Raw genomic sequence first — 14271 nt, 5'->3', positions numbered from 1 at the left:
CCTCCTACCAGGGGTAAAAAAATTGAAGCAAAGGCTCTGCACATGTTAAGCAAACACTTTGACCTTGAGCTATTTCCTACCTTAAAACATAATTTAGTTCTAAATAGGTTTTTATGTTAGACCAAGAATTTATTTTGATGCAAATTTCAGTTTAGAAATACTGGAGAAATGGCAGCCTTCAGGTTTACTGATTAATAGACAATAGATTATTCTGTAACTTTATTTATAGTAAGATTAATTATACAGTGACTTCTACATGTTAATGAAAATAGTAGTAATTTGGGGAATGGCTAACAAGTTTTCATTGCTTTCAGACTTGAAGGAGACCTCCAGAAAAAGTAGATGTGTGTCTGTACAAACAGATCCTACTGATGAAGTTCCCACCAAAAAGTCAAAGAAGCATAAAAAGCACAAAAACAAAAAGAAGAAAAAGAAGAAAGAAAAGGAAAAAAAATACAAAAGGCAACCAGAAGAACCAGAGTCCAAGTTGAAGTCTCGTCATGATGGGAATGTTGATCTAGAATCTGATTCCTTTCTAAAGTTTGATTCTGAACCTTCAGCGATGGCACTGGAACATCCTGTAAGAGCATTTGGCTTCTCTGAGGCCAGTGAAACCCCTTTAGTGCTAGAACCTCCTGTAGGATCAGTGGAGGTTCAGGAGTCACACATTTTAGAGACTTTGAAGCCTGCTACAAAAACTGCAGAACTGTCTGTTGGATCTACATCAGCGATCTCAGAGCAGTGTGAGCAGCCTGTGTCAGTTACAATGGAACCACCAATGACAAAGGTTCTGGATTCCTTTGCAGCAGCACCAGTGCCTATGCCAACAGCAGTGCTGAAGTCACCTGAGCCTGTTGTAACAATGTCAGTGGAGTATCAGAAGTCTATGCTAAAATCTTTGGAAACTACGTCTCCAGAGATATCAAAGACCACGCTGGTAGAGCTTCCCATAGCAAAAGTGCTTGAGGCATCAGAAACCCTCATGCTAGTATCAGAGACGCCTACTGAGGTGTACCCTGAACCAAGCACGTCAACAATGGATTTTCCAGAGTCATCTACAACTGATGCGCTAAGATTGCCAGAGCAGCCTGTAGAAGCACCATCGGAGATTGCAGATTCATCCATGACAAGACCTCAGGAGTCCCTGGAGCTGCCTAAGACCACAGCGGTGGAGCTGCAGGAGTCGTCGGGGGTCTCAGCCCTGGAGTTGCCGGGGCCACCTGCGACCTCCATGCTGGAGTTGCAGGGGCCCCCTGTGACTCCAGTGCTGGAGTTGCCTGGGCCCTCTGCCACCCCAGTGCCGGAGTTGTCAGGGCCCCTTTCTACCCCAGTGCCTGAGTTGCCAGGGCCCCCTGTGACAGCAGTGCCTGAGTTGCCAGGGCCCTCTGTGACAGCAGTGCCACAGTTGTTGCAGGAATTGCCAGGGCCTCCCGTACCATCTGTAGGGTTGGAGCCACCACAGGAGGCACCAGAGCCACCTGTGATGGCACAGGAGTTGCCAGGGGTGCCTGCAGGGTCAGCGGCAATAGAATTGACAGGGCAACCTGCTGTAACAGTAGCAATGGAGTTGACCCAACAACCTGTGACGACGACAGAGTTCGAGCAGCCTGTGGCGATGACAACGGTGGAACATCCAGGGCATCCTGAGGTGACAACAGCAACAGGGTTGCTGGGGCAGCCGGAGGCAGCGATGGTGCTGGAGTTGCCAGGACAGCCAGTGGCAACCACAGCTCTGGAGTTGTCTGGGCAGCCTTCAGTGACTGGGGTGTCAGAGTTGTCAGGGCTGCCTTCGGCAACTAGGGCACTGGAGTTGTCAGGGCAGCCTGTGGCAACTGGGGCACTGGAGTTGCCTGGGCAGCTCATGGCAACTGGGGCACTGGAGTTCTCGGGGCAGTCTGGGGCAGCTGGAGCACTGGAGCTTTTGGGGCAGCCCCTGGCAACAGGGGTGCTGGAGTTACCAGGGCAGCCTGGGGCGCCAGAGTTGCCTGGGCAGCCCGTGGCAACTGTGGCGCTGGAGATCTCTGTTCAGTCTGTGGTGACAACATCGGAGCTGTCAACGATGACCGTGTCGCAGTCTCTGGAGGTGCCCTCGACGACAGCGCTGGAATCCTATAATACGGTAGCACAGGAGCTGCCTACTACATTGGTGGGGGAGACTTCTGTAACAGTAGGAGTGGATCCCTTGATGGCCCAGGAATCCCATATGTTAGCTTCTAACACCATGGAGACCCATATGTTAGCATCCAACACCATGGACTCCCAAATGCTAGCATCCAACACTATGGATTCTCAGATGCTAGCATCCAATACCATGGACTCCCAGATGTTAGCATCTAGCACCATGGACTCCCAGATGTTAGCCTCTAGCACTATGGACTCCCAGATGTTAGCAACTAGCTCCATGGACTCCCAGATGTTAGCAACCAGCTCCATGGACTCCCAGATGTTAGCAACCAGTTCCATGGACTCCCAGATGTTAGCAACCAGCAGTATGGACTCCCAGATGTTAGCAACCAGCAGTATGGACTCCCAGATGTTAGCAACCAGCTCCATGGACTCCCAGATGTTAGCAACCAGCAGTATGGACTCCCAGATGTTAGCAACCAGCAGTATGGACTCCCAGATGTTAGCAACCAGTTCCATGGACTCCCAGATGTTAGCATCTGGTGCTATGGATTCTCAAATGCTAGCTTCTGGCACCATGGATGCTCAGATGTTAGCGTCGGGTACCATGGATGCCCAAATGTTAGCATCTAGTACCCAAGATTCTGCTATGATGGGCTCAAAATCTCCTGATCCTTATAGGTTAGCTCAGGATCCTTACAGATTAGCTCAGGATCCCTATAGGTTGGGTCATGACCCCTATAGGTTAGGCCATGATGCTTACAGGTTAGGACAGGACCCCTACAGATTAGGCCATGATCCCTACAGACTAACTCCTGATCCCTACAGGATGTCACCCAGACCCTACAGAATAGCACCCAGGTCCTATAGAATAGCACCTAGGCCATACAGGTTAGCACCTAGACCCTTGATGTTAGCATCTAGACGTTCTATGATGATGTCTTATGCTGCAGAACGATCTATGATGTCATCTTATGAGCGCTCTATGATGTCTTATGAACGCTCTATGATGTCCCCTATGGCTGAGCGCTCTATGATGTCAGCCTATGAGCGTTCTATGATGTCACCTATGGCTGAGCGCTCTATGATGTCAGCCTATGAGCGCTCTATGATGTCAGCTTATGAGCGCTCCATGATGTCAGCTTATGAACGCTCTATGATGTCCCCTATGGCTGACCGATCTATGATGTCCATGGGTGCCGACCGGTCTATGATGTCATCGTACTCTACAGCTGACCGATCTATGATGTCATCGTACTCTGCAGCTGACCGATCTATGATGTCATCTTACACTGATCGATCAATGATGTCTATGGCAGCTGATTCTTACACTGATTCTTACACTGATTCCTATACGGAGGCATATATGGTGCCTCCTTTGCCTCCTGAAGAGCCCCCAACAATGCCACCATTGCCACCTGAGGAACCACCAATGACACCACCATTGCCTCCAGAGGAACCACCAGAGGGTCCAGCATTGTCCACCGATCAGTCGGTATTAACAGCTGACAATACTTGGTCTACAGAGGTGACATTACCTAGTGAAGAATCTGTATCACAACCTGAGCCTCCTGTGAGTCAAAGTGAGATTTCAGAGCCTTTGACAGTACCTGCTAATTATTCAGTGTCAGAATCCGAGACGTCAATGTTGGCATCAGAGGCTGTTATGACTGTTGCAGAACCCGCACAAGAGCCAGAGTCTTCAGTTATATCAACACCAGTTGAGTCTGCTGTAGTAGCCGAACATGAAGTAGTTACAGAGAGACCAGTGGCTTACATGGCTTCTGAGGCTACCATGTCAACTGAACCAGCTGTGTTATCAGAGCCTTCTGTTATGTCGGAGACATCAGAAACATACGACTCCATGAGACCATTAGGACATGGACATGCTATCTCAGAGGTATCTATGTCCCTCCTGGAGCCAGCAGGAACTATTTCCCAGCCAGCAGAGAGCAGTCTGGAGCTGCCATCCATGGCTGTCCCAGCACCTCCCACTATGACTACCCCAGAATCTGCTGCTGTTGGCATCACAGAACTTCCTGCTGTGGCTGACCCAGAACCTCCCATTATGGTTGTTCCAGAAAGCCCCGCTGTGGCTTTCCCAGAGCCTCCTGCTGTGGCTGCCCCAGAACCACCTCCTGTGACTGCTCCAGAGCCTCCTTCCTCCATACCTGTCTCAGAACCTCCTGTGGCTGGCCCAGAGCTTCCAGCTTTGGCTGACCCAGAGCATGCTACAACTGCAGGGTCAGGTGTTCCTTCTCTGGAGCCTTCTGTGCCTGTTGTGGAACCAGCAGTATCAGTCTTTCAACCAGTTATGGTTGTTTCAGAGCCATGTGCTCCTGTCCAGGAACCTACTGTGGCAGTTTCAGAACCTGCTGTCACTGTTTCAGAGCATACGCAAATACTACCGCCTGAGATGGCTTTAGAGTCTTCACCAATAGTGGAATCTAGTGTTCTGTCATCACATGTTATGAAAGGGATGAATTTACTCTCTGGTGATGAAAGTCTTGGTGCAGATGTTGGCATGCAGGGGATTCTGTTGCATCCAGGTGAAGAGCCACACGATGGAGGACACTTGAAAAGTGACTTGTATGAAAATGACTATGACAGAAATACAGACCTTGCTATAAACAGTCATTTAATTGCTAAAGATGTGGAGCAGAATACAGTGTGTGCTGCTACCATTGGTCCTGCTGGCGAATCAAGTGAAGAGAAAGTTTTGCCTGTCATTGAGACCAAGGAAGTCACAGAATTGGACACCCGTCCTCCTGTTAGTGAAGCTGAGGTAGGAAGAAGTCTGTCTGCTCAACTTGCTCTGGGAACAGATACAGTGGGAACTAGTAAGGGGTTGGAATTTGTCACGTCATCTGTTCCCAGTTTAGCTAGTAAATATGATGCTGAAGTGTCTTTAACTACTCAAGATACTGAACATGACATGGTAATTGCCACCAGCCCCAGTGGTGGCAGCGAAGCCGACATAGAGGGACCTTTACCTGCTAAAGACATTCATCTTGATTTACCATCAACAACTCTTGTTGGTAAGGACACGGAAGACCCGTTACCTATAAAGGAGAGTGAGCAGACAGCGGCAGTTGGGCTTAGTCCTAAAGAAAGCAGTGAAGATAAAGCAGTGTCTCCTCCCAACAAGGAAACAGTCCCTGATGTGGGGTATCCTGCCGGCATTGATGAGATTAATGAAGCCGACTTAGTGAGACCGTTACTTCCTAAGGACATGGAACGTCTCACAAGCCTCAGAGCTGGCATGGAAGGACCTTTACTTGCAGGTGAAGTTGAGCGCGACAAATTGGCTGCCAGTCCCGTTGTAATTAGTATACCAGAAAGAGCATCAGAGTCTTCATCAGAGGAAAAGGATGACTATGAAATCTTTGTCAAAGTTAAGGACACACATGAAAAAAGCAAGAAAAATAAAAACCGTGACAAAGGTGAAAAAGAGAAGAAAAGGGACTCTTCATTAAGGTCTCGGAGTAAGCGTTCCAAGTCTTCTGAACATAAGTCACGTAAGCGTACCAGTGAGTCTCGTTCTAGAGCAAGGAAGAGGTCATCAAAGTCCAAGTCACATCGTTCTCAAACACGTTCAAGGTCACGTTCAAGACGCAGGAGGAGGAGTAGCAGGTCAAGATCTAAGTCTAGAGGGAGACGGTCTGTATCAAAAGAGAAGCGCAAAAGATCTCCAAAGCACAGGTCCAAGTCCAGGGAACGGAAGAGGAAAAGATCAAGCTCCCGGGACAACCGGAAAACAGCTCGAGCTCGGAGTCGAACTCCAAGTCGTCGGAGTAGGAGTCACACGCCTAGTCGACGGAGAAGGTCTAGATCTGTTGGTAGAAGGAGGAGTTTCAGCATTTCCCCCAGCAGAAGGAGCCGCACCCCCAGCAGAAGGAGCCGCACCCCCAGCAGAAGGAGCCGCACCCCCAGCAGAAGAAGCCGCACCCCCAGCAGAAGGAGTCGCACCCCCAGCAGAAGAAGCCGCACCCCTAGCCGCAGGAGAAGATCAAGGTCTGTGGTACGAAGACGAAGCTTCAGTATATCACCAGTCAGATTAAGGCGGTCAAGAACACCTTTGAGAAGAAGGTTTAGTAGGTCTCCCATTCGTCGTAAAAGATCCAGGTCTTCTGAAAGAGGCAGATCACCCAAACGTCTAACAGATTTGGGTGAGTCTTGTTTTACATTGTAATAGAGTATGAGTTAAGCTTGATTTCTGATCTTGTGTCAAAACGAATATTTTGGGTTGTTTAGATAATCAGTTGTGTTTAGAAAATGAAGAAGTGAGTGCCCTTTCTTGAATGGTAAAAAAAGACCTGCAGCTTCGGGGAGTATACAGAGCCTTGATGGGTCTGTACTTGCTGTTTTACCTCAGTTAAAAAGGTAGTAGCTGGAGAGACCTTGTTACAAGTCAGATTGTGTGTTGTATATATTTCAACACATGGCTTTGCAAATAAGCAAAATTTGAAAATTTCTCATCGAATAGTTGTTTTCTTTGTTTGGCTTTTTTTTTTTTCTTTTTCTTTTTTTGTGAGACAGGGTCTTAGTCTGTAGTTCATGTTGGCATTGAATTTACTATGTAGCCAACCCAAAGAGGCTGTGTTCTTTACTCAGCCTGCTGTTGGCTGGGATTACAGGCTGAGCCACCATGCTGGACTTTAGCTATGTCTTAAAATGGCAATCTAGGATTGTTAAATGGGAAGGTTATTCTGAGTAATATGATAGGTTATTGAAATTAGGAAATTTTGTATCTGCAAGTGAACTGGATGAATGATGCAACCAACTTACTTGCTCAAGTGATAATCGTTAAGAATCTGTTGTCTTGCTTTAAAAATAAATTTTTTCCAGCCGGATAGTGGTGGCATACACCTTTAATCCTTGCACTTGGGAGACAGAGAGGCAAACAGATCTCTGAATTCAAGGCCATCCTGGTCTGTAGAGTGAATTCCAGGATAGCCAGAGATACACAGAACCTCCCCCCCCAACCAAAAAAAAGCTCTTTCTTATTAAAAGCTTGTTCGATTATCTGGTAGGTAATTTTTTGGCTAGGGCAGTCTAAAAAGAGCAGAATTTGTGTTCAGTTTAACAAGAGTTTTCTGCTATCTTTTTCTCGAGGAACAGTAGATAATTGTTAGTGATTGTAAGTTAGTGAAGGAAGTTGGTAGAATGTACTCCTTTCACCAAAGGACAAAACTGAAAAGAGTAGAATGCAATAATTGCCCAAGTAATGGTGTAGGGAGAGAAATGCTCATTTTTGCTCATTTGAAGGCCACTTGAAAGAGATGGCACTTGGGGCTTAAAAAGGGATTAAGTTGTCAGATTAGAATGAGATTTATCTGGAGGGGGGAACGGAGAGAGGGAGAGAGACTTAAATTTTGCAGCCCGCTATGTAGCTGAGGTTGACTTGAACTTCTGTATTACTGCCTCCAGCTCCTAAGTGCTTGGGCTTACAGTTGTTTGTGATGAGTTCTATGTGATACTGGGCTCTGAACATAGGGCCTGTACATGCTCAGGAAGTATTCTTGAACTAAGCTGCATCCTTAGCACGAAAGTGAGAATGCCTTATGGTCACGATAATTTTAGGTAGTTAGGTTGCCTTTGGCAGACTTGTGCCTTATAATTTGTCGCTAGGTGATCCTCAGACTTAAGTAAACCATTGTGTGTACCATTTGAAATGGAAAAGAAGAATAGTATTGTTGAAAAGGATCTGTCCACTTTGATGATGGCTGTAACTTAGGGTAGAATACTGATGCTTTTAATTTTATTGTCTATGAACTTTAGACAGAACAAAAATGTGTAGCGTTTAGGAAAACTGCTTCTCGTATTTTTCCTCTTAACAGATAAGGCTCAATTACTTGAAATAGCCAAAGCTAATGCAGCTGCCATGTGTGCTAAGGCTGGTGTTCCTTTACCACCAAACCTAAAGCCTGCACCTCCACCTACAATAGAAGAGAAAGTTGCTAAAAAGTCTGGAGGAGCCACCATAGAAGAACTAACTGAGGTAAGCTAGACAGACTTTGTTTTCATTCCTAAATGGTGTTGACTTTGGAGCGTGCCAAAACCTGAATTGTGGGCTGAACTGATAATGGCTGGCACCGAGTGCCCAAAACCCGAACTACAGATGTGGCAGCGGCAGAAGCTCTGTTTAGCAGGCCATTATCCGGGATGGCTAAGCTCCGCCAGCTAAAAAGTTACTTCCCATTACTTTTGCTTTCCAGTTTTAGAAGCCAAACTGACTGAGGAGTGGAACGGTTCGTTTGAATGGAGGAGGTGTTGAGTGAGCAACACGCAGAAGCTCGCCTACAGCTTGGTTTCCATTCACGACGTGTTCATGGCCGCCAAGAGTGTACTGCATATGCGCAAAGACACAGACAATCTTCAGAAATGATCTTTGCCACCGGAGCTTGGAAATTAATGAGAATAGCTGGCCATTGCCTGAAAGGAACTTCTTTCGCATCAACATTTCGGGTTTTGGCTGTTTGGTACCAGCCATTGGCGATAATGGCCGGCCATTATCAGTTCTTCCTGCGGTTCGGGTTTTGGCAGTAACATATTTTAAATATACTTATTTTTGTTTTTAAAAAAATTGATCTTTTGAAATTAAGGCTTTTCGGGGAAGCTTTGTTTTACTTTAATATTTTTTGTGTGTGTGTGTGGGGAAGACGCTGAAATATTGCTGCTAGGATCCAGAAATAACACACTGTTTCATATACTGAAACTTGTTATTGGCTAGCCTTATGCCAGCCTGCCACTGTCAACATATTCTGTTCCCATTGGTTACATGCTTGATACACTCTTGTGTTTTTGGCTAATTGAGCTTTTTAATTCTATTGTAATATTTTCAATTGATAATAGATGTGACAAATTCTGCTTGTATAGACAGGTCTACTAAAATTTCTCTCAACCTTTTTCTAAATGGAAACTGTTCGTTTGCTTCTGAGGAAGGAGTTGACTTCATGTGTTGGACTGCACCAATTGCACCCTCTCCATCATGCCTTATTTTCCATTCTTAAGTTACAGTCCTTAAATAAATTTTAAAAAAAAAACTTATGGAGAGACATGTTACTATTTACCCTGCCACAAATGTTTAAAATCTTTAACCATACACTTGGGGATTATAAAGTTTCTTAATTTGTTTCCTTGCTTAGATTCATTATAGTATGAATTATAACTTAAGAAAAGACCTAGCAAAAAGCCTCTTGCTTACTCACCAAATGCAAGCTGTTCATCTAAAACCCTATGAACACATAGTGCTCTGCTGTTGTTTGCCTCATCTTCAGCGCTCTTGCCCCATGTGACAAGTCTCTCCTGACTTGTTCACTACCACCTGACCAAGATGACTTTCCTTTCCTTCCCATTTCTTCTTTACTATGGAAATTGCGCTTAGAACTCTTGAAGGAATACTCTTTGATTTCCCCCCCCCCAACCCTGCCTGAATATTCTCTCTTAAGCCTTTGTTCTTTTAGCACTTATGTACCGTTTGTATTATATCAGTTTGCACTTGTTATTGTGTTGCTCTGTAAAAAGGTTCTTCAATTACTTCTTGTATATGTATTCTTGTCTTGTATTAGATTGTAAGCTCGTTTGGAGCAGGGACCATGTCTTTACCTTCTTTTTTCTTTTTTTTTTTTTTCTGTTTTCTTTTTCTTTCTTTCTTTCTTTCTTTCTTTTTTTTTTTTTTTTTGTATTTTTCTGAAGACAGTGCCCAGTACAGTGCTCTGCACATAGTAGGTGCTCAATAAATGTTGTTGACTGACTGAGCAGCCAGTGTGTGTTTAAATAATATATCTAGTAAGCTATCATAATTGTTGATTACTTGAAATGGCTCTTATGTGATTCTTTTTTTAAAATTACATGATGTTTTGTGTAAACCATATTCATCTTTTGTTTGTTTTTACTTTAAGAAATGCAAACAGATTGCACAGAGTAAAGAAGACGATGATGTAATAGTGAATAAACCTCATGTTTCGGATGAAGAGGAAGAAGAGCCTCCTTTTTATCATCATCCCTTTAAACTCAGTGAACCCAAGCCCATTTTTTTCAATCTAAATGTGAGTATTAGTAAAGTGCTAACAGATGGCTGAAACCCTGGTGGGGTTTAATATACTGAGTATAAGATATTAGTATAGAAGTGCTATGGTTAATAGTGGTTAAGTAGGGCTGGGGACGTGGCTCTGCTAGTGTGGGTGCCTAGGATATGTGAGGCACTGTAAAAAAAGAAAATAAAAATAAAAGGAAACATTTCCTGTAGATTTTATTGACATTCTTTAGAAACCATTTGTGGTATCTGTTCCAATGGATTCTAATTAAATACTGTATTTTAGATTGCTGCAGCAAAGCCAACTCCACCAAAAAGCCAAGTAACGTTAACAAAGGAATTTCCTGTGTCATCTGGATCTCAGCATCGGAAAAAAGAAGCAGACAGTGTTTATGGAGAGTGGGTTCCTGTAGAGAAGAACGGTGAAGAAAACAAAGATGATGACAACGTTTTCAGCAGCAGCTTACCCTCAGAGGTAAGTAGTGGGACATCACTTGTTTGTCTGTATATCTGAGTCTTCCATTTTGTTGTTATCTTATATCTGATTTGGATTCTGTTTCACTCTTCTTAGGGCCGGGTTAAACGGCAGGGCCGGGTTAAACGACAGATGAAACAACCCGCAGCTTCTCATTTGACAGTAACTCGATGCAATTCACTTTGTGGAACGAAGCCACAAAGTGAAAAGCATCGAATTGCAGAGAAAAGTGTTATCACAACCCTACCCAACATTGGGCCCTCCATGCACTTGTGGGAAGGTAGCCCAAGGTACAACTATTTAGCTTCCCGTTTTGCTTCGAGGCTCTATAGCTCTAGATTTTGGTGGTAGCAAGTATATTGGGTGGAGGGATTGAGGGAGAGAAGGCAGATCCTAAGGTTCAACACAAGAACTGGGTTGAAAAACGTCATTGTAGGCTGATGGGAACATCTTGGGTACATAGCCTATGGCCCTTACTAAGTGATGGTTTCTTACTGTTTTTCTGGGTTTTCAGACAGCCTTTGATTCCAGTAAATTCCCCTTCCCTCTGCTACCTTAGCCCTTTTGAATTCTTGTGTTTAACCTAGTGTTCAGCCTTGGTTCTTCATTCCCTTCTCCTTTCCCTCTTTGCTACTATTAAAAGTTGGAGGAGTGGAATTTATACATTGAAATTTCTCAAGGCAATAGTTGTATCTTGTCAAAGTGACGCAGTAACAATGCCAAATGTCAAAACAACCCCATTAAAATGCCGCCTGATTAAGTTATGTGCTGCTAAATACAGTGCACATGAGAACAGCAAAACTGTATATATATGTAAATATATATATATCTGTATCTTTGTATGTATCTCTGTATCTGTATCTTTGCTGTGTCTTTTAATAAACAGTTTACTTTTATTTAACTTGTTGTGCAAAATCACGCTTGGGGATCTGGGAGGGTGGAGACTTGACTAGGGGAGGTGGGGAGTTAGAGACTAACAGTCGTCACCTTGCCCTCGGTTTCCAAAGCCTTGACATTCGTCCAAGGATTGGACTTAAGATAGCTGATGCCCTTGTGGACTCCTTTTTCTTGCAGTTCTGGGATATGTATGTCTGAGAGACCTCTACTCTTCACCTGAGGTTCCCTACATTGGCCATAAACATTTTCCAGTAAACACTTCCAGTTCTACAGATAAATCTTGTTTATAAAGTCAAACAGAACTCAAATCAGAAACTTTTTCATGCAGTACTTTTCCCCGGAGATATTCACAGGCGACATTTTCACTGTGTTTTTTTGACCTGCGGCATTTTGAATGGGAAGATAGTAATGCTGATGGACGTATCTGGCCAGTGCAGCTAACTTTATTTACAGTGAAGGGTGATGGTCTGTATTCACACGAACTTCAACAACTGAAGCAAAGCAAACCATCACTGGTGAGGAGAAAGGGTATCTGGTTTGGGCAGCACTTTAGTTGAAACAAGTAGGTGCTCATTTACTAATCCCCAGCTCGCGCTACTTCCACATTTCAGAAGGGAAAGCTAACTGACATTCGTAGCTAACTAAATCTTGTAGTAGCTGGATATGAATCAGGTGAGGGCTGTACATAATTAGATGTCCTGATAGATATGCTTTTATTGGTTTATTACAGATTATCATTTAAATATTTAGGAAGAACATAGCCAGAGAATCTCCTGTGTAGCAAAGACTTAGAAATACTGTGGAATTCTGACATTTTCTTGAGAAAATGACTGATTTTTAGCTTCTGTTGAATCATGGGGAAAGTGCTTAGTGCATGTTGATTAATTCTTTGAACAAGAAAGTTTATTATTTAAAATATATGACTGCCATTTTCAGTCTCAACATTTGAAGTGATGGTTTAGCCTTGTCTCCCATCCAAGGATAGATTCTAATTAAGGGTAGTGTTCAGAGAAGACGGACACACTGAAACAAAAGGAACGTTCTACCAGTGAGTGGGTCAGATGAATAAAGCATAATGTCTTTTGGGAAGATGAGTGCAATGTGAGGACTAAGCTCCTTATATAAAGATCAAGACACAAAGTGTGCAAGTTAACAAACTAAAGGAAGGGGCCACAATTGTTTTGCTTTCTGTAGCAATGTTAAAGATGCCCAAAGAAACTGAAAATACTAATATTCAGCTTGTTACTTAATTACCATCTAAGTGTACTATTTGCAGAGTTGGTGTTCTTTCCACCAGTGCAACACTTCAGTTGACATGTTCTGGGAGCACTGACCCTTCTGATTTCAGTAGGGCTTCAATTGAGATTTTGTTTTTTAAAGAGTGATGGAAATTTTTTCTAAATGGCAAGGTAGCATTTTAAATCTGTATCTTTTGTTTCAATAAGTATAATTGAAATTTATGGGTCTTCAGTCTTGACCATAAAACATTGCAGCAAAGATTCTATCTTTATTTTATCTTCACAAGGGCTAAAATTAATCCTTGTTGTCATCCCTAATCCCACAACTGTCTTGCACGGGAGTGTGCTGACATGACATGGACGAAACTGCCTAAACCCCTGTTATGGAAAACAACTCATCAGATGGTGTTCCCCTCTGCCATAGCATCGTCTTCCTTCCCAGAAACCAGCCAGCAGCAGCCTCAGAAAGGAGTGACTACAGCATTTTTCTGAATCTGATTTATAAACAAAAAAAGCTGGAAAATTAATGTTAAAAAAGTAGTCGTCAAGGACAGTACTTTAATAAGGTTAGCAAAGGCTTATTGGTAGACTGGAGGTAATACACTTGCACAAGTGGTGTAATAACTAGTCAGTACTAATCTCATCTCTGTCTCAAGCAGGGTGCTAGGTTTCTACCACTGGATCCTAGTAGCTAAAATTCTCTTGAAATTGGAAATGCTTCCGTTTATGAAGTTCATCAAGGCTAACTCTTGGAAAAGGATGGGAAGTGTAACTGGGGTTAAAGTATAGGCTCTTGAATTATAACACTGCTAGACTGTAATTTACAGCCTTTTTTTACTCTCCTTTTCCCTAGATCGTTATAGGCTGTTGACCCTGAATTTCCCTGAAGTATAGAGTTTTGCATAATAAAAATATTCATCATTTATTTGAAAAAGTAACTTAGGGATGTTCTATGTTGATGTGCCTTTCCTTTTTGAAGTTGACACAGTCTTTTATATGAACTGGTTCATTTTAATAATTTTTGTTTAAGTATTGTAAATGCTTTATAGGCTGGATGTTTTTTCTTTAGCTGTTTTATTAGTTTTTGATTCCTCTTGAGATAACCTGCAGTCACCTGTGTAGAAAATAATCCAATTTAGTCCTTCATACTTACCTTCAGCTGTTCTCTATGAGCCACTGACATTCTGTGAAATTCTTAAGATACATTTTTTTTTTGTTTGTAGAAATCACTGGGCTTCACAGGAGGGGAGAGTGAAGTGAATGGAGGAGTTGAAATGCGAAATCTGTAGAAGGGAACGTGTGCGCGTGTGCGCGTGTGCGCGTGTGCGTGCGTGCGCGCGTGCGCGTGTTTGGGATGGGTACCCTGGTGTCCGCAGACTTTGGAGGAGCTTTAGATAGGATTAAAGACATTAATGTGAGAATTATGATTCGGGACACCATGTATAGATGTTTCCTTTTAGGTGAGGGGGAGTCAGCATCTCTGCTCTAGGACTCTGGGA

General features: G+C 43.5%; 1 protein-coding gene across 6 annotated transcripts in view; it reads left to right on the top strand.

Moving 5' to 3' along the window:
- Nucleotides 1–14271, top strand: part of Son (SON DNA and RNA binding protein) — a 32357-nt gene that overhangs the window by 6291 nt on the left and 11795 nt on the right. For 4 of the 6 annotated variants that reach the window (XR_003485320.2, XM_027415594.2, XM_027415595.2 and 1 more), the window contains exons 3-6: nt 315–6293; nt 7965–8125; nt 10029–10175; nt 10449–10637. Coding sequence is in view for 5 of the 6 variants with exons in the window: in XM_027415594.2 (XP_027271395.1) it covers nt 315–6293; nt 7965–8125; nt 10029–10175; nt 10449–10637 (6476 nt within the window). In the remaining variant the exon portion in view is untranslated. Of the gene's footprint in view, nt 1–314; nt 6294–7964; nt 8126–8342; nt 9885–10028; nt 10176–10448; nt 10638–10733; nt 11539–14271 lie in introns of those variants that run through there. The other 2 variants (XM_027415596.2, XM_027415597.2) reach the window with 2 other exon arrangements.

This window comes from Cricetulus griseus, chromosome 4 (genome assembly GCF_003668045.3).
Source record: "Cricetulus griseus strain 17A/GY chromosome 4, alternate assembly CriGri-PICRH-1.0, whole genome shotgun sequence".
Taxonomy (NCBI): domain Eukaryota; kingdom Metazoa; phylum Chordata; class Mammalia; order Rodentia; family Cricetidae; genus Cricetulus; species Cricetulus griseus.
Note: the sequence above shows the minus strand (reverse complement) of the source record. Positions and strands in the feature narration are given on the sequence as shown.